Below are 21129 nucleotides of genomic sequence, written 5' to 3'. Positions count from 1 at the left end.
AGATGTATTCGGAGCCGTAGGTCTCACGAGCTTTCTTCGAGACGATAGGAAGCTTTTGTCTTCGGGGACGCCCCCTATAGCTGCTGAAGAGCCGTTACGGCCTCTTGGTCGAACGACAGCACAGAATACCCCGTGAACGTTTTTGTTTCCTCTGCCGCGCAGGTGAGCAATCGAGGTGTATCGCTCGATGTGTACACTCTAAAAATGAACTTCACCGCATAGCACGCTTTTAGCCAACCACAATCTCAAATGATATCGTTATCTGCCTTGATTTGTTGAAAACAGGAGGCGTACGCCTTTTTCGTGACACTTGTGCTGTTCGTAAGTGTCACAAAAAAGGTGTACGCCTCCCCTTTTCAACAAATCAGGGCAGATAACGGTATCATTCGAGATTATGGTTGGTTAGGAGCGTGCTATGCGGTGAAGTTCATTTCAAAGAGTATGCGCTTTAAAGGGACCATGAAATTATTTTCGCGAATTCCGAGTACTCTGCCGGAAACCGTTCGGATGATCCCTCATTATCATACACGCATCGACTTTCAACCGTATTCAGTGCACCAGGGGCGCAATTATTACGCAAAAATAGCGGGGCGTGACCGCCGGATACATCTCTTCGAATCGGGCTTACGTCACATAACGTCGAGTCTCTCTCAGCCAATTGTGGACCACCGGGAGCACACACACCCGCGGGACCACGTGGGTGTACGGTTTCGGTTTGGACAACAACGACGTCATATATCTGCCGTCGAAGTCAGTAGAAATATGGCGAAACGCAAATTGCCAGCGATGGAGTGAGGTATTATGCGACGAAAACAGCGTCTAGGAATCGTTCCTAGGCAGTAGCCCCAAAAAAAGGCCACCGACGGAGACATTTTCTGACGAAGAAGAAGCTCTGAAAGAAAAACGTGTTCCGGTAATCATGCTGACAATCAAGGGCTACATTACACTTCTGGTAAGATTCTATGTCAAGGATTACATACGATCCTAGCTCCGGGTCTCATTAAAACATATTTCATGGCGACGCTTGCAAGCTTACTCAAAGATTTTGCAATTTGCTCGCAAAAGACCGTCCGCGAATCGGGAACGTCCGCTGTGATTGACGTCACGGTCAGTTCGCCTCGTAGCAGCCGCCGCTCACGGCCGTGGTTAATAGAGAGTTTTAGCAGACCGTTGATAACGTGGCTTGCGTCAAACCGTATCAACCGGATCCAATCAGTGGATAAGATTCTGGGTCACGCGCGACTACGATTGGTACCGATAGACACAATAACCTTATCAACGGTATACTAAAACTCACTATTATCGAATGAAGAAAGAAGGAAGTCACTGAAAATTATATCGAATAATATTTTCGTTTTTCCGTGTCAACGGTGTAACTGCGGTGAATCCCCCGCCTCACCATCATCCAAGGTATATGTGTGTGGGTGCGTGTGGAGTGGGACATTCCTCAAACAGTAATAATAAATGTTTTCTTCTTAACCGTCGCGTTGCGGCACCTCCCTTCGGCGACGAAGGATCAGATAGTTAGGATCGGATCGAAGTTGCAATGTTTATGTTACACGCATGTTTCATCCGAGCTGCACGCAGTCTTTACAAGCATACCATGTGAATATGCTCCATGTGAACACCTTTGTACTTTTGAAAATATATTCCAAAAGCCGGGAAGACGCATACTTTAAAAGGTGTTTTATCTCCGGCTTAGCACAACAGTAGGAAAAAAAAAACAATTAAAAAACGTAGACGTTTCGCCGACGTATTCAGGTGGCATCATCAGTACACAATGTGTCCGATGGTACAGATCAGTTTACTTATCCACCAAGATATCGTAAACCTCCGGCAGAGGGCCACGGATGGCGTTACATGCTGTATAGCAGTGTTAGTAAACATTGTACATTGTAGCGTTAGTAAATCGTGATTCAACAGCAAGTCACGCCAACCGTGGCTCTCTGCCGGAGGTTCACGATATCTTGGTGGATAAGTAAGCTGATCTGTACCTTCGGACACATTCTGTACTGATGATGCCACCCGAACAGGTCGGCGAAACGTCCACGTTTTTTCAATTGCTTTTTCCTACTGTTGTGTTAAGCCGGAGATAAAACACCTTTTAAAGCATATTTTGTGCTTGTAGCACCTGCGTAAGTACACACGTGTCGCACAAGTGCCTCTGTTCTCAGCTGGTCGAGAAAATATCCCTCGCGCATCAATTTTACATATTTTGGTAAAATCCACATAGTCTAAAATTGGATGACAGAGAGATATGAGTTAAATTAAGCGAGGAAAAACACACACATGCAAGGAATTGGATATATAGAAAGATATAGAGAAAAGCAGACATACAGCAGAAACACCGAGCGGAGAAGGACGACGAGCATCGTACAGTAAACAGACGAAAGTTTACAACCCTGGGGAAACTGAGCAATCAATTCGTTTTCCTTCACTGCCGTGCATATAGCAAAAAGCCAAAGAAGAGAAGCGACCCGATGACAAGGGGGCAAACGGAAGAGAACGCCCAGGTCAGTCCTGGGATTACTCGAAACAAATGGGCGACCCTTCTCGATACAGGACAATAATCCGCTCAGGAAAATCTCCGCTGACTCAGCTCATGCATCCGAGAACTTTGCTCGCTACTGCGCACAGAAATATATAAATCCGATCGAGAAACGAAGACATGATCGAGCCAGATCTCGTTTGGCGTTTCCGAACGAATACAGGAAGGCAAGAAAAAAAAAAGAAAAAAGAAATGAGAGAGAGTGAGGAGGAAGGACGGCACAACTTCAAACAAAAATCAATCATCGAGACGAAAATCCCGGGGTGATGTTATCGCTATGACATATTGTAGCGGCACCTCATGACGTAATCGTAGTGCCAGAGGGTCTGCAATTAGGATTATCGCCATAATGAGGAAAGGTAAACACGGTACTATCGCTCTTGGAAGGCGATTCCCAGCTTCCTTTCAGAGTTGAAGAAAAAAAAAGCGAAAAAAAAAGCGACATGGTAGAAAGAAGTGAACGTGCCTGAATGACGGTGCTGTGTTCCCGTTATGCACGGCAGCTGTTCTCGCAGTGCTTCTCAGTTAATCAACCGGGAACATTTCAGAGCCCCGGAGGCTTGCGAAACGTGTCGGAATTAAATGACGCTGAGTTGTGCGTGTGTTTCTTTCTTCTTCCTTTTTTTCGCAAAAATATATCTTGGTGTAGCTTGATGTAAGTTTGTGACGGTTAAAACGGGGCACTGTGTGGTGACGTCACGCAAGACTGTCACACAGAGGGAGGCATTAGCCGATCGTAAGTACTCCATAAAAACGAAACGACAAAGGAACCTGTCATATAAAAAATCAAGTGATGTCATCCCCTTCAAAGGAATAAGGTGATTGGTGTAGAATGTTTTCGAAACCGTTATTGTGATCATCCCCTTCCGGTGTACTAAAAGTCGCTATTAGACAGTAGTGAGCTTTAGTGCATTGCACGCTATCGCTTTTACGTGCGTAAAGGATAGCGCTGGCGGTTCTGCGCATGGGCAAAACATAAGGAAAGTTTCGTGCTGTGCACAGAGCTAGTACTGCGAACGCAATCGCTTTGCGTACGCAAGGAAACAGCAGGTGCACACTCCGCGTGTACCGAGCGCAGCTTTGCGTCTATAGCGCGCGCGGTGTGAACCCGCGGTACTTTTTTTTTTTTCGTACAGATGGCGTTTGCGGGCGCTACAACTAAAACTCTATATTTAATGACAAGAGAAAAATGTCGCATAACCTTGCGTAATGTCACAGAGCACAGAGAAACGAACAAGCTTTTCTGGGCTGATAATAACCATAATAGTCATCTCACATCGCGGGACAGGTATGACCACTCAGTTGATGGCCTTCAATGACGGTAAGTAAAAGTACGCGGAGCATTACAAGTGAAAGAACTACTTTATTGTCATTACACACCAAGTATACAACACCAACACGAGGCGAGGTGAAATGTACATATGTTGAATACAGCCTGGGCCATACATTGTTGACACCCATAAAGCAAGACCAGGGAAGAACAGTAATACATTTGATACTGCGTGAAAGGAAAGAAGTACAAGTCGCGGGAATCTTTCCTTTGTGGAAAGCCAAGTCTGAGTTGAGTAAACAGAAAGGTGGATGTGTATCTGCAGGATGCAGGCGGCTTCTGGGTGCGGGATTTTGGAAGCAAAGCCTCTTAGGGATTGATTCGGAAGAAAACGCCGTCGGTCGCCATCTGTCTTTGGAGGGATCACGGAATACAGATGAGAGACAGCCTACGTGTTTGCAAGTAAGCCTACGAAACGCTCGCCTTTTGCGAAGACCTGCAAGACAAGCTGTATATTTTTATAGCGCTAAACGTAAAGAGGACCATCTCGCTCTTTGCACGCGCCGTTAGCGCAACCTGCAGTTCTGTTTTGTTAGTAAACGTTTGGATGTTGGGCAGCGCGGTTGTGTCTTTCCATCTCGTAACAGACGCTATGGACGTATTGTCCCTGAACAGCACGGTTCAGCGATACCTGTTGCTAAAAATACGACCGCATAGTTCAGTGCCCGAACAGGCGGGCTGTATTAAAAAAAAATACTTTATTCGAATGAGGATGATGATGCAGTGTCGTGTTGGTCGTTCCTACCGACGAAGTACGTTGGTTGGTGTGGTGCCCTTGACAAAGGGGAGGCGGCAATGGAAAGAAGACATAATCGCAAGGGCGATATTCTCATCCGTCTATGGCGTCCATCTTGTCACTAGATTCATTGTATGAAGGCATTTTAAGCTGTTGATCTATTGAGACGAAACATTCATCAGCGCATACTCATCCCACAATGCTGCCACATGCACCGTGCCATTTGATTCACGACGTCGGTACATCTGCCGACATGAGAACTCGCAAAATTGTTGGCACCCTCTAGCGCTCGCGTGGGTGGGATTGGTTGGGATGGATGAGACGATGGCGATGTGAGGAGAAAAAAAATTCAGCCTTGCTCGCCTGCTTACGTGATCACCTCTCTAAAACCATGTGGACAGGCGACGTCTTGAACCAGACGTTCCTCGCGCGAATCGACCCCAACTGCACCTACTGCCTCCCATCGAAGATGCCAAGGCCGTTAGAGCCCGTCATCCATCGCCGACTCAACGTCCCGTTCGCAGCAGCATTCCTTCATAAGATAGGCGTCGTTTGATCGCCGAACTGTTCAACTTGCGGAACTATTGAGTAATACAGAGCACGTGTTGGTCACCTGACGACGCTTCGACTCTAGTCGATGAACACTGAAGGACGCCCTTGCCGAACTTGACAACCGACCTTTTAGTGTTGAGAAAGTACTGGCGAGCTGGCCAAAGCAGCACCGACAACCTGCGCTGTGTGCCCTGGCGAACTACCTCAAGGACATACGTGCTGAAACCTTTCAAATTATTCGGTGCTTTCACATATCAAGCGTCATGGAACAGCTGGTCGCACCAGTGCGAGCTAAGTTTCCATTTTTTTCTTTCTATTTCTATTCTATTCTATTCAGTCCATCCATCGAATAGTGCTAAATACGCTTGAAAATCTTCCTTTCTATTTGTATAATCTGAAAACCCTTGGGGTTCAAATCCACCGTAGTGCACATAACACTGAACGAGACTTTCCCTTTAGAAAAAAAAAAATCACATCCTACAGAGAAACAAAGTACCCGTCAGTCGCGATGCCTAAAAGCACGCATCGCGCACTTGAATAAAACGTGCACTGGACCGCGCCTTTTGTCCATTTTTCATTACCTCAAGTGCTCGTGCCGCCTGAGTCGGGTAATATCACTTACGCCAACGCACGGAAAAGGTTGAGCAGAGCCTCCGAGACAACAACATATTCATAAGCATCTATTATGCAGTGTGTATATAGACGTTTCTACCTCGAGCCATAACTTTCCATCAATGCATCTGTGGCCCAATAGTTGACTGGCGCACGACAATACATATCATTATTGCCTTTCTTCATTGAAAGCGCCCTACAAATGAAGGCGAGCACGCAGCATTCCTGGGTCGTTCCCGGACGAAAGAAATGGAATGCCCCCTGTCGCGCACTGACTGGTCGTCTTAGGGGATCGACGTAGCATTGACAAACGCATATAGACTCAATTTCCTTGATCGAGTTTCCTGTGTTCCGAAACGTTTTTCCTGTTTCTGTATGAACGGTTTCTTGCGCGTAGGAGACCTTACGTATCCTCATGTGCATGTTCCGGTCATTTGTGCAGATGGCATGTTTGAATGTTTAGCGTGCATCAGAAGCCGTGATTGTTTTCGAACTGGGCCATGTCCGGACATGTGCATGCGTCATGCTGAAAACGTGTAGTGCAAATGAAACAGCGAAACGGAAAGATCGTCAGTCGAATCGTTGGTGAGGTACAACTATATTCCTCTGCAATTGATCAAAATTGATATTGAGGACGTTTCGGATATAAGATAGCAGATCCATTAATTTTGGCCTGCAAATGTTCCTTCCCAAGCAGCACAGCATCTTGGCCCAATATCGGACCAATATTGGCATTACTGGCCCAATATTGGTCAAATACTGGTCCAATATCGGTCCAATATTGGGCCAAGAGGTTCTGCTGCCTGGGAATTGTTATGGGGAACTTTATTAAACGTTATCAGCACACACACATACATACACACGTTCCACATCACTGTCTACGCACTATTTACAATTCTTCATGCGATTATGTGTGAAATGTACAATAGCCTATCCAGACGTAACCCGTCTTTAGGCCATATGCATGGCTGCGTACATATGAACGACTACACGTGTGGAGGTGATAGTGAGTTACAGTGGCACGCCAGCGATAGTATAACATATGGGCCCTGGATGTGGATGAGACAAGAGGGTGTTTCTCAAAGGTAGCGGTTACATAAAGAACGGTAAATGTACCATAATTCCTCTCAAGGATGTGCACGATCCATAACTCCAACATTATGTCAACATATGTTTGAAAGCCGCTGAAACGAGTTCTGGCACACAGGCTCTCCTCTTTTTTTCTTTCTTACATCCTACATGGGCTAGGAATTGCGGTGGGATTAAGACCAGCTGGGAAAAAAAATTCATTGGCCTGTTTTCCTAACTTTCTATAACGCACGCTCACTCGAAGTATCCTGTCCAACGGGTGTCTTCGTTCAGCGCCAATTCCCGATCACGCGAATCCTTTTTCGTGCGAACTGTGTGCCCCGTGTAGTGGTAGCATCCAAAAACGACGCTGTACCTCCTCTTTGCGCTATTTTTCGCCGTGTCATTTTTCCAAACGACACGTAACGGGTGAGACGCACCGACAGTGCGTGGTGGCTTTTATCATGTACTCCACCTGTGAGCTAAAACGTATGTTCTGTATGTCGCGCATGGGGTCTATCTCAGCGTGTCTACTTTTAGTTTCATTATCGTCGTAGTGCACGGCAGATATGTCGTTCGGTACGCATACCAGTGTTAGAAGACAGTCGTACAAGTGCAGTAAAACATTTGAATGCCTTCACTTCTGATTATTCCTGCTAGGCCTTTATTCGATGTATAGGCGCTCTCAGCTGAACGCCATAGGATGGTGCCTCGCAGCGAGATTGTGTTCGTGGTATGCTAGCCTGCAATGAACGGGTATTTTCTGTGTGTTATGGGCCGGCCACTAGTATACTTGTATAGGTTAGAGAGGTTGATATATCAAACGGCTGCGAAGTTGAATAAAAGTAAAACAAGACATGGACGAGACATTACAGGAAAGTTAACAAAAACTAGTTTATTTAGTGGGTAATCTAACACAAATATTATAATATACTATGAAACGCTTAAAAGATCGGTCGACGTTGCCACAGTGGTCGACAGTGGCACTGTCTTCGTCAGGACTGGTATACTGTATATGTATATATATATATATGAAGAAGGTAGAAGGCTCGACGTAGACGGACTATTGTTCGATGTATCGATTTTAGATATTTTTTTTTATTTTTTTCTGGCGACATTAGAATTCTCGTTTGAGGCATCTTTATTTCGTGAGTGATCACAAAAGCGAACACGAAATACTATTTTTTTATACACCGAAACTCTAGTCCCATTAAGTACTATAAATCATTCAAATGGAACAGCCGATACATATTTTACGCGAGCTGAACAATTCCTCGCCGCGTTATACAATTTTAAAAATGTATGGGGAATCCCATAGGGGCTAAAGGGTGTTGCAATGGAGGTGAAGGCAAAGGCAAGGTGAAGGGAAATGAAAGTGCAGCAGCATTTAGGCGCCCCGGTTGAGGGGTGCGTTAATTACGCGAGCAAATGCGGCAACATGGCGAGCCTCGTTGCTATGCGTCGCATCGCTCGAAGTATTAAAGACACTCAAGGCAGCACAAAAACGATTATTTTCCATTTCTGTCTCGTCTTAGAAAAAAGAAAAGAGAAAAAGAACGTCCCCTTCCTTCGGGGTTAGCTCGGTGGGTCGCACCAGAACACCCTCTTCCTCGTTCACCAGCAAAGCACAAGGTACGGGTCTGACTTCGTGAGCCCGACCTCGTGAATTATTCGCGGAAGCCGTGACGCCCCCTGCCGCTGGAAACGTATCCGACGTTTGGCACCGATCAATGCTCGTTTCGTGGATTGCACCTTCGATTCACAGTTGGCAACAAAGCCTTCAGTGAGACTGTTGCCTTCACATGGTTCGACCAAAGACTCGCATGTGAGAAGGTGCGACCTGCGCGTGGGGAGAATAGCAGAAGGGAGGCTGCCTTTATGCAGCCTTTATATTTTCGTAAACGGATCGGTCGTTCTGTCGCGCTGTTTGGCAGTGGGGCACTCTCTCACACTAACTTACAATAGTCTGCTATGTGAGCAGGTACAGCGGGTACATTAATCGAAGGCGTGTGTAGAACATAAGGTCCTCAGCCCTTCATCGTGCTTCGAATATTTTACGGAATGTTGCGCAAGTGCTTAAGTTTGTCGTTCTTGCGTTGCTGTTCAGCTTCAGGAATGTAACGAGACACGCACGTGACACCTTTTCGCGGATTATGCCAATTATTCTACAGCTTCGTGGTGGTTAACTTTATCGTATCTCGTGATCACATACATGTTTGTATAGGCACGTGGCCTCATATAAGCTGACGCACCTTACGTGCAAATCGGCTCCCAACTATGAACTTTTCAATTTATCGAGGAAGACAGTAGCGTCGAATTACGCGTCTGTTGACGGAAATTGTCTAATTTTTTTAGCGGCATTTTGCGCGGCCTGAGTCAAAGTCCCCCCTCCGAGTCAAATGTCCGACACTAGATCACCAGACGGAACCGAAATAAAAAAAAAAAGTTCAGAGCGACTGTGGACAAGGGGAGTCATGTAGCAAAATTTCGAAACACAACTGTACCCGATTGATTTGATTTTTGGCGTGGTATTCTCGTTCCTGTGAAACATTCTATAGAAAACGCGCTCGAATATAGGAGGCAGATTCTTGCGCTCATAAGCCGTTGGTGGACGTTGGTGGACTCAATAAAGCTATCGTTTTAATAACAGTGACACGCTTTCCAAAAAGTTCCAGTGTCCGGTGCCACTGTAACTTTTTCTTCCTTCTTCTTCTCTCTCTCCACAACTGTTACGGACGAACTTACACGAGTGTCGATGTTGGTGGGCCCTAATGTTACGCTTTCTCAGGTGTCACTGTAACTTGTTCCTTCTTCCCTTCTCTCTCTCTCTCTCTTCTGCTTCTCTGTCCGCGACTGTTACGGACGGACCTACACGGCTGTCGACGTTGGTGGGCCATGTAAAATTACCGCTTTAATAACAGTGCCTTGTAACTTCTTCCCTTCTCTCCCTCTCTTCTGCTTCTCACTCCACAACTGTTACGGACGGACCTACACAGCTGTCGAAGTTGGTGGGCCCTTCAAAAATTGCCGCTTTCATAACAGTGCCACGCTTTCTCCGATATCACTGTAACTTCTTCCCTTCTCTCTCTTTTCTGCTTCTCTCTCCACAACTGTTACGGACGACTAACATAGCTGTCGACGTTGCTGGGCCCTTTAAAGTGACGACTTTAATAACAGTGCCACGCTTTCTCCGGTGCCATTGTAACTTCTTCCTTCTTCCCCCCTCTCTCTCATCTTCTTCTCTCTACAACTGTTACGGACGGACCTACACGGCTGTCGACGTTGGTGGGCCCTTTAAAGTGCCACGCTTTCTCCGGTGCCATTGTAACTTCTTTCTTCTTCCCCCCTCTCTCTAATCTTCTTCTCTCTACAACTGTTACGGACGGACCTACACGGCTGTCGACGTTGCTGGGCCCTTTAAAGTGCCACGCTTTCTCAGGTGCCATTGTAACTTCTTGCTTCTTCCCCCCTCTCTCTCATCTTCTTCTCTCTACAACTGTTACGGACGGACCTACACGGCTGTCGACGTTGGTGGGCCCTACAAAGTTACCGCTTTAATAACGCTGCCCCTTTCTGAGCCCCGAACGCTACACAGAACAGCTACGTTTGCGCGTGGTCATAATCAGCACCGTGTACGACACAGAAACAACTAATATGGCGTCGTGCTAGCAAATTCATCAAGCGAAAGCCATCAGCAGCTCCGCTGCGCGAAAGCACATTCTTCAAACAGCGTCTCCAGCAGCAGCAACGTGTAAAAGTTGTTTAACAACCGTAACCAGCGAGAGAGCCTGAAAACAACCCATTGCCGTCATAAAGGCGAGCCTTGTTTTTATACTCAGGACTTCCTGCTCAGGAAGCCGGAAAAAAGGCTCAGCCAAGAACGAAGAGAGAAATTTATGGGCCCACAGTGCTTGCGTACAACAGCTCTGTGTTGCGAAAGCCACTGTCGCGCACTATTTCGGAGTGACTTTCCCCCGGCACTTTCTTCTCTCGTTTTTTTCTGGTACAAAAAGCTCTCGCGTCAAGCCGTCGGTGACCAATTACTGGCTCGGAAGCTGACAAAGTAAATGAGCAGCAGGATTAGGAGATTTTCCTTTCTTTTACCGCCCTTGACTAATAGCGAGTGTCTGAGCCGAAAACAACGGGGAAATGCAGCTCTAACGCACCGCTGTGGGCGTACAAGTTCGCGGTCGACGTGGGGAGCGCGATTTCATAAGGCTTGTCGCAGAAGTAATGTTCCACGTGTACGTCGGTAAACAACATTTCTCTAGGGGAAATAACGACTGATGCAGAAAGCGTAGAGTCATAGAAAGTGAGATTGAGAATATTAAGAGAGGTGTGATACATATATGCAAACGAATAGAGGCGAGCTCCATCCTGAGTCTCCAAGTTTCCAGAAGGGACAAAGCAATTCACGAAAAAAAAAAAAAAAGCAATGAGTACCTGCGCCAGAGGTCGAACCTGGACCCTCCTGATTAGCGGTCAGAAATGCTGGGTCCTTTACACCACGTTGGCATGGCCTTCCCGTAAATTTGGGTGCCTGAAGTAATATACATATTTCCACGCGTATAATATTAATGAATGAAAACTCACTATGAGGGAATACGAGATAAACATGAAGCTCAAATGGTATCCCGAAGTGGCCGTGGAAAAAAGTAGCACTGAATTTGATATGTAAGTAATCGGTTGTGGACGAATTCTTATTGTTACACGCACGGGGTACACCGCGTGCGCTAAATTTAATTAACCGTTTACTCGAAACTTATGCGCTTTGATTCAGGCACAGATATTTTATTCTACGATGATGATGATGATGATGATGGTAGTAAAGAAAATGATGGGGAGGTAGGCCGCCACTTAACGCGATATCAACTGCACTCTAAGGAAAAAAGGACAAAATGGAGGAGCAATTACAGCTTCTTCTACACCCTTACATTGCAGTTGCTCCCCATTTTTCGTGCATTTAGCCCTGAAAGAGACTAATGGCCGTGGCAGTGCATCTAGTCTCACAAAGGGACTAAAATTCCGCGTTTTGTTTGAGAGCGTGCTGCGTAGCGATTATGTAAAATCACATGGTTAGTTTGGTGTTAAAAGGACTCATCCTCTAGCACACTGTTATGATGATGATATTGATTGATATTGATGAATATAACACTGCTCTAATCGCTATCGCGTCTATCTTCTTTCCCACATTACGCGTCATTCCGATTTCATCACTGAGCGCGAGACAAGAGAAATCAGCGCAAACTAACGGAATCCATCTCGCGCGCGTTCTTTCTATTGACAAAACCACACACCGACACGTCCCACCTTCTCTCCAGGTCATCAAATATACTTTCTCTCTCTCCCTCTCAACTAATTAGCTTTAGCCATCCGCGCAAACAACACCGTCCCCTTAAACAACCCGCCGCAAAAAGCCATAATTTCCTCCCTCTGGCCTCTTTTCCTTTTTTTGTTTTTCGACCCCAAACATTCTCCCACGTGCAGAGCTGTCCCGCCGTTAAAACCAGCGCGCCTTTCCACGTGCACGTGACAGAGATCCGCCAGAAAGAGCCACGCTGCCCCAACTCTCTCTCTCTCTCTCTCTCTGCGCATGCGCGTAGCTAGCACTTTCTTCTCCCAGCAACCGAACCCCGGAGCCCACAACCTCGCAGACCACGCACACGTCTCGGGTCGAAGCAGTGTAGAGCACGCTGCACCCGGCGGTGCGCGACGGACAGCGTGGCCAGTGTTGTGAAGCGGCGTCGCTACAATCTCGCCAAGATCAGCTGGGGGGGAAAAAAAGGCAGTGAACGGTGCAAAGCATGAATGGTGGACTGACACTGGTCTTGATCGTTCGGGGTCGTGCAGAATTGTTGCGTGTCAGGGACTGCAACTGAAGGAATGTTTGGTTGAAAGCGCGAGTGAAGTCTGAGAACTATGGTTGAGAAGGTTCCGAGTGTGAGGTGCGACTTGTCGTCTGCTTGGAAGAACACTTAGTTGGAGGGGAAAAAAAAAGACGTACCGTCGAGCGAAGCTAAGCCCGGGGAGTGAGTGACAATGAAGTGGGTCCGGATAAAACGGATTGTGCGGTTGTGGATTTGGGTGATGCTCGGACTGGTGTTGCTGTGCACGACGGATGTTCAGGGTGAGTACATAATTTTTCTTTTAAGGAACGAAATAACTAGATGTGCCCCTTGACAATCATTTCGTGTCACAGCGGTAGCTTCCGCGTACTTATATTATTGTGGCTACGCTTGAGCGGAATGTTGAAGAAGGATTCGCAAGTCTAGCTTTCTTCAAGAAAGTTCGCGGCTTCTTGTTTAAACATTGACGGGAGGGCTGTGGCGGTAGTGCCGTACGTATATAGGTACCTACACGTACGTGCAGTTAACAGTCGTTGTAACAAAGTCAACAGGACTGGCGAAAAATTCGATATAAGCGGCTATTCGATAAAAGCAGAAATGCCACGAAAGCAGCGACGGTAGTTTCGACATCACTGAAACACCGCGGGAATCTGAAAAAAATATTCGAACAAGCAAACAGACCGTTGTAATGAGCACCTAGAAAACCACAACCTCCCTTATAATTTATATGGATAAAAAGAAAGAGAGAGGGGAAAGAAAGAGATGTGCGCTGAGTTTGCCGTACGGGCTTTCGTCAAGCAATGTCGGCTTGCAGGACGCTTCGAATAATCGGGTTCAAAACGCATGCATTTCGGTATGGATAGCGTGAAACTTCGAGTAAAGCGATAATTCAAAAAAAAAAAAAGCAATTTGGTTACAACGATGGTCTACTCTGTATGCCCCGGGCATACAGACGGCATACTCCCATACTCCGGGCATACTCCCATCGCTAACCATTCATATGAATGAAATGAAAAACAATGTTTTCTGCTCGTGTCTATTCGGTAGTTCCCTCAGTAATCCTCTGTCCGTATATGGTTAACATGAAAAAAAAAAAAAAAAAAAAAAAACAATGCTGATTACATATGACGCTCCCGCTGGTCCGCACAACCCCGGGACTGTTTATTCATACCGTGGTTCCTCAATTCGCCCTCAGTAGATGAACTCAATTTCTCCTTTTTTTGCAAGACTGAAACTCACCGTAGTTCCAAATAAACAAAATACAGAAACCGACACTGAAGATTTTTGTTTAAGTTTAATTTGTGCAAGCGTTCGTGTGGAGGTCCACGCTTCCTCAGGTACCAAGGAGGTATCTCGGTACCTGAGGAAGCGTGGACCTCCACTCGAACGCTTGTACAAATTAAACTTAAACAAAAATCTTCAGTGTCGGTTTCTGTATTTTGTTTATGTGATCTACAGGACTTGACTCCCCTCTTCGTATACGCTTCCGTAGTTCCAAATACTGTAGCTGCAGGAGACCCTGGTTTGTAAACAAAACATTATACAGTACTGTTCAGTATATTTTCATCCGAATACTGACGGCAACAAAGTTCCTTATCTTAGGGGGCCTTGACCTTAAATTGCCAATCTTCAGATGAGAACGACGTCGCGATTATATCGGTTTCCTAGACCACCAGTAATGCGATCAGATAGATTGAAATTTTCCAGGCAATATTTTACGTCCACGACAAACATGATGTCGATGTCGATGAAGAAAAAATAATAGGGAGAGGTTGCATTCGTCACACAACAAACATGCCACACACGGTGTCAACTGTTCTTTTGTTTTGTTTTTTTCACGTAGCACTGACGACAAATGCGGCCGACAGAAAAAAGAAATACAAATACACAAAATGGATTGAACATACGTGGCGAGCAAATGAATACTGCAAATCGAAAACGTTCAAACGGCTTTGTCTATCCCCTCTTTTTTTTGTCTCCGTCTCTCTCTCCGCACGCTCAAATGTATCGTATATCTTTTCCCATCGCGGTTCTCAGCGAGCGGTCGCAAGCAAACGTGGACTGAATAATTGGAAATCCCCCTAAGCATTGTAACCTGATATTTCTATAGCTGTAGAAACCTGTACCGTTCAGTGGGAAGCACAAATACGTTGGCAGCTATTCGATAATTGTTCCGAACGTTTCTGATGTCTCCAAAATGAATACATTTCTTTAGTCTCAGAAAAAAATAAAAAATAAAAAAGTGTCACTAACTTTAGAAACGACGCCGTAGCTTTTTCAATAACGGGCTGTCGATAAACAGCGCATTGATAAAAAAAAAGTTTTAAAACGCGTCACTGTTTGTCACACCGTTGTGATGTCGTCACCGGCGCAATCCCATATTTATGTGCGGTTATATGAACGGAGATTTTGAAACGCGTAAATCAAATCATTTCGGAGGAATTCTCAGAAAAAACTGTCAGATGTGATCAAAATGTTGCTGGGTAATTTCACGGAGGTTGGGCTGCTGTGTTCGTGGAGGCATGTCGTACAGCGGAGAGCCTAACTTCATTCCTTCCCGTTTCTGTGGGATTACATATATGCGAGTGGTATTGCATCACACTCTAGACGTCATTTATAAGGTTTTACATCTGCAGCAGCGCTATGTACCGTCTTACAGGTAGGCAGCTCTCGCATGCGATAGCCTCTATGAGAACTGCAGTAAGAGGTGCTTCGTCGGAAGGAGGCTGTAAGCACAGACTGCACGCCGTTAGAAAACTGTCTAGAATGAACACAAGTCCAGCAGGAGTTTCCGCTCCACAGGTTCCGGTCAAGTAACGACAACAACAAATAAATCGTGTCTATGACCTAGGGTCAAGTAACTTAGGTTTGCGCCCCATAGAAACTCATAAAGCACACATGTGTGATGATAACAACACGAACCATCCTTGTTGTGAACTTGACAGTTCTGGAATTTGTCTGCTCAACTGAATTATGTAGTTCTACGCTAGTTACGTGAATTAAAGGGTAATTGTAAAATGGGATTCGAATGGTATTTTTCTTCTACCGCGGGTGGCTCAGCTAAATCCCCGGGCTACATAATTCGCGAACTGGTGCTCCAATCGACGACCTTTCTTTTTCACAAATATATGTCCGATACCACCTGCAAGCTGCGGACCGTGTGAATGAGTCGGAGGCGCTTATTATTTAAATAACAATTCTAATGAGTTTCGTAAAAAACATAACCTCTAAAGCAGGGCGCTGTCGGCATTAAATTGGGTACTGCCCCTTTTAGGACCTTCAGTGGACACCTTTTAAAGAAAAATCTGCCACCGAAGCGGGTCATTTGTTGCACTAATTAATTGGTTTCGGTTTACATATTTTTGTCGCGGCTGGTCGCGGTGAAGCGCAAAAGGACTTAATTCATTGGTGGATAAGGGAGTGGAAGAGCGTCCTTTTGCGCTTCACCGCGACCAGCCGCGACAAAAATATGTAAACCGAAACCAATTAATTACTGCAACAAATGACCCGCGGCAGACTTTTCTCTAAAAGGTGTCCACTGAAGGTCCCAAAAGGGGTAGTACCCATATTTAATGCCGACAGCGCCCTGCTTTAGAAGTTACGCTTTTTTACGAAACTCATTTGCATTTTTATTTTAATAATGAGCACTTCCCACTCATTCACACGGTGCGCAGCTTGTAAGTGGTATCGGACAGATACTTGTAAACTAGAAAGTTCGTCGATTAGCGCACCCGTTCGCGAATTATTTAGCCCGGGGATTCAATTGAGACACCCTTATACCGGAACGGAACAGAATAGCGAGTTTTAGTACACCGGAAGAACTCTACGAGAACGATACACTCAAAAAAAAAAGTAATTTTAGTCCATTTGGGGACTGACTGCATTGCCACAATTAGCCCCTTAGACCCTTTAGGGAGTAAATGAATGTCACAGAGTGGAGACTGCATTTCACGCTTTGTTCTAACTGTTCCAAGTACACTATTCATGTGCATGAGTCGCTTACCGCATCATCATCATCATCCAATGTGTGTGTGTGTGTGTGTGTGTCATGTGCATGAATGGAAACACATTGAATTGTCGAGTAATATAAAATCTTGCGACATGCATAGGGCACCATGTCGCGAGGAAGGACCACTAAGTATTTAGTCATCCGCGTGAGTGGAGAATTGCTAAGTTAGCTAAGTTATATAGCCTTATTCCACCCAGTTCACGAAGAGCACATATTTACGTAGACTTTTGCACTGAGGAGACCATTTGCGAAGTCGAGTGTCTACATGCAGTGAAGCCATCACACGGAAAAACGCGACAGTACTTTAAAAAAAAAAATATTTTGAAGACTTTTTGAAGTTCTGTCTTGTTTTTCCGTGTGATCGCTTCACTTCATCACGTGGCAACCGGCCCGTACGTCACGATACTACTATTTGCAGTCCTGGGAAATAAGTTTCGGGGTTAGGGGAACAGAACGGGGAGTAATTGTAATTTCATTTAATCTCATTTCATTTTATTCATTCAGCTCTCACGAAATACACAACGTATACATAAGCGGGAAAGCCTAAGCCCGAAGGGGGGGGGGATATATTTATTAGACGAAAGGGGAAAAAAATGGGGAAAGGTCAGCCAAACGGGACGTCGGCTTGCCATTCCGCAAAGAAAGAAAATAAATGAAAGAAGAATAAAATAAATAAAAAAATGTAACGAAAAGAATTAGGAAATAAATGATAAATTAACAAACGGTGAAAGAGGGATGAGATAGATTAAAGACAAAGGTGACAAAAACAAAAAAAGATGACAGACAAACGGTGAAAGAATGATGATATGGATTTCAGAAGATGAAGCTCGAGCGGCTTGTGACACAGGGCCCGGCGTCAGCAGCGGTTAACTACAGTATGAAAATTATGATACATGACATTGTTGTATATTACAAAAAGTACACGGAACCGACACGATTAACCTCAGAACAATCCAGATCATCAGGAGCGAGACAAATTAAATTAAAGCATTCGACAACTGTCTTCAGACACAGGAAACAAACTTCACTAAGGCTACCTGAAACAGAGATTTCTTAAAGTCTCGCTTGCGTTGGGTGGCGAAAATTTCGTTGAGCAGGTTGTTAAAAATAAAAGGAACATAATAAGGAAGACAATAGTTGCCATAACGGGCGAATGTTAACGGCTCGAGATATCTGGGAGGTGGCTTCCTAAGAACAACAACAACGACAACAAATAAATCGTGACTATGACCTGGGGTGATTCACCAGGCTTCCTAAGCAGACGCCTGGCAGGGCTAGAAATTTTGTATAGCTGCGACCAGGAGTACTTCAATACAACAGTGTATCTGAAAGGTTTTCAAACGAGGAAGTTGTGCATATACAAAATGATCCGTCATATAGTGTGCAGGAGTACCATAGACAACGCTCTTCAGATAGTTTTTTTTAAAGATTGAGTTAATTTTACATTTCCAAGTCTCGCTGCAATGTCCAAATATGGTCACACTGTATCGAATGATACTATACCCTAAACTTTCTAAGACAGTTTTCCTTACTCTAGGAGGGGTAGTACCACGTAGCCCACGTAATATACAGGAAATCTTTCTTAGCTTTGAACAGACGGAAATCAGGTGATCATTCCAAGACATATCACTGTTGAATAAAATACCCAAATAGTTAGCCGTATTACTATAATTGAGAATTACACAAACACAGTTATCACACTTAGAAGAATGTAAAGTAAGCGGCAATGTGGCATGCACATACTTGAGTGAACTGTGGAACACGGTTAGTTGGGTTTTTGCTGGATTAACCCGTATTTGATTCGCGTGGAACCAACCCCACACCCCCTGCACAAGCATAAATTACAATCTAGGGGACTAGAAGCTGCATTTACTCCCCGTTTTACTTCTCTTTTTCTTGGAGTGTAGATTACAGGAAGTTATCAAATCCAAGCTTAGCAATATGATGTCACCCGCTTCAAAGGGACGAGGCTATTGGTTTATGATATTTTCCGAACTGATAGTCGTGAGCCCCTCCCGATGTACTAAACCTCGCGAATGAAAGCAATCACCGTCATTTTGTGACCCGTTCAGCAAGGGTACTCTTTACAGCAGATACATTATGACAGGATCGGTACGACAAGTACCAAACAACTGAATATAGTTGTATAACATACCCACATAGCACGCTAGACAAATGGTATACTACGTGCGCTTGTCAGGTCACTAAACGCTCCCCGTAACTAGCAACACTTCAATGTGAAAAAATACAGCACAACACCATGTCCACACGTTCCATCTTTCTGCCCTGACAGCAGCCATACGTAACACAGTAACAGCAGAGTACCCCGTTTCATTCATCTACGACCAAGCTAAACTAAACGCACTTCAACAGGAGGAGTATTTGCAAGAGAACGATGTATAGCGGTGAAGCTGCACGTAGCGTGTAAGGGCGCCTACCCGGAGGGCAACGTTAGGTGGCACTTCGATAAATGAGAGATCGGCCCCGGCCAACACAACGGGTTGCTCCATCCATCAAGCTAAGGGCTAATGCATATTACAGTGAAGCACGTCGCTACGGCGGTGATGCCTCATAATACCTTAGACTACTTGAGTAGCAACAAAAGCGCCTCCCTTCCTAGGTTAGAGGATCACAATGAGAAGTGCCATATCAATTTCACGCTGCCGCACGAACCGGTTCCCATTTGATGTGGACAAATTCAGTGAAGATACTCGCGTCTTTTAAGAACGTGTAAATCTACTCAAAATTATTATTATTATCATTATGAACCTATTACACCTAATTACAGTAGTACTCAATTACGAAGTTGTGTGTACTGAATGTCTTGGCAGGCCTCTAGAGAGTCTATTTGACGTAATGTGATAAAGCACAAAAGAGAGAAAAATCGGGGTGGATGTTCCCCTTGCTGGGCGTTCCTGTACCGTCTGCCTCACCACAATGCACCTTGTACTGAGTGCCAGACAACGCACAGCGCGTACTGCTCAGCTGCGTGCGATACACAGCAAGTCGTGAAGTGCTCCGGAGTACCTTCGACAGGTTACGTGAAACGGACCTATTGACATAGAGAAGGTACTTGGTTACTGGCCAGCCGCCTATCGGGAAGTTGCGTTCCTACTCTGTGACTTCCTCCATCAAGGCTCTCGTTGAACGCTCGTCCTTCTAGAAATCTGGTGGCGACACCTCGACACCCTTAGCGTGCTGAAGTAGCCAACGTAGAGGCGGGCCAAGCTCTCCATATTTTACTTACCTTTCAAACCAAACCCGACTGTGCTCAACAGCAACATTAAGGTACCCGTACGTTGCACCCGTAACGGTACATAGCCACAGCAGCATATTACCGTAGGCAACAGCATGAATGGTCTTTAAGCATTGTTGTTCTCAGCCCAAAGCTTCGCTCTCTAGTGGACTTTCATCAGGAATCAGTTGCAGTGGCCATCGTCCAAAATTGCATGTTTAATTGAAAGTGACTGTTACTTGAAATAGGACTAGGTCTGCTAGAACATCCGGCAGGAAACGTGCAGACACACAACGTACTATTCTTTCCTGAATATTCCCCTGATCTCAAACCATACAGTGGAGGGACAGTTAAATACAACACAGGAAGTTTACGCTCTCAAAGGCATACAGGTTGAAAGCAGCTGGAACTTAGGAATCGTTCATCTTCGAACACGTAGAACATTGCTGCTTTCGTGTCCAAGCTAGATGTTCTCAAACGAGCCACCCACCAATGTCATGCATATAGCAAAATGAACCAGCGCCACAAAGAAAACCCCAATAGATCTATTGGGTATATGGCAAACAAAAACATGCTTGCATGCGTACTAACATAACTATTCTCAGACAGGGCGCAATGTGCCATATCACGGTAATCACGGTATGCACTCCCTTCTGCGCACACGATGCTTTTCCCCGTCAACAAACCGTGAAAAAAAAAAAAAAAACGCAAAGCCCTAAACACATACGAACACACATACACACAAAAATAGAGCTGCCCTGTCTTTCGCGGAGAAAAATCACCAACTCTCCCCTGCCCTGCTATATGGGATCATTCTGGCGTTTGAGCTTCAAGCTTGCTCGCGCATGCTAGACACGAATCGGGCGATCTATATTTCATCGGGCCTGACTTTAATATTGAGACTCCTCTACTGTGGTAAACGGCACAACGGACCCTTCCTTCCCCACCCCGCTGCCAAGGCTACGACGACCGCTAGAGTGCATTAGGACCCCACAGAAGGACCCATCACTCCATCAACCAGGCCACGAGAAGTCGTGACACTGTGCTTATCCCCCCCTACCCCCCCCCCCCCCCCCCCACGCACTGCATTGCACCGTTTTCCCCCAATCCACGACCTGTTTAGAGTGTGGAGTCGACGGGCAGTTATTCAGTGAGCACCGCGCGTCACACCCCCTGGGTATTAAAACGTGTAC

The 21129-nt window shown here is 45.5% G+C and overlaps 1 protein-coding gene and 1 long non-coding RNA gene across 2 annotated transcripts in view; one reads left to right on the top strand and one right to left on the bottom strand.

The window, feature by feature from the left end:
- The window catches only part of LOC135371293 (uncharacterized), a 148212-nt gene that overhangs the window by 21177 nt on the left and 105906 nt on the right, over positions 1-21129 (bottom strand). The gene's annotated exons all lie outside the window — the stretch shown is intronic.
- Positions 12513-21129, top strand: part of LOC135371290 (lachesin-like) — an 82713-nt gene continuing 74096 nt past the window's right edge. Inside the window, exon 1 of the mRNA XM_064605399.1 lies at positions 12513-12973. Coding sequence (XP_064461469.1) covers positions 12886-12973 — 88 coding nt within the window. The 5' untranslated portion in view covers positions 12513-12885. The remainder of the gene's footprint in view (positions 12974-21129) is intronic.

This window comes from Ornithodoros turicata, chromosome 10 (assembly GCF_037126465.1).
Source record: "Ornithodoros turicata isolate Travis chromosome 10, ASM3712646v1, whole genome shotgun sequence".
NCBI classification, from domain to species: domain Eukaryota; kingdom Metazoa; phylum Arthropoda; class Arachnida; order Ixodida; family Argasidae; genus Ornithodoros; species Ornithodoros turicata.
Note: the sequence above shows the minus strand (reverse complement) of the source record. Positions and strands in the feature narration are given on the sequence as shown.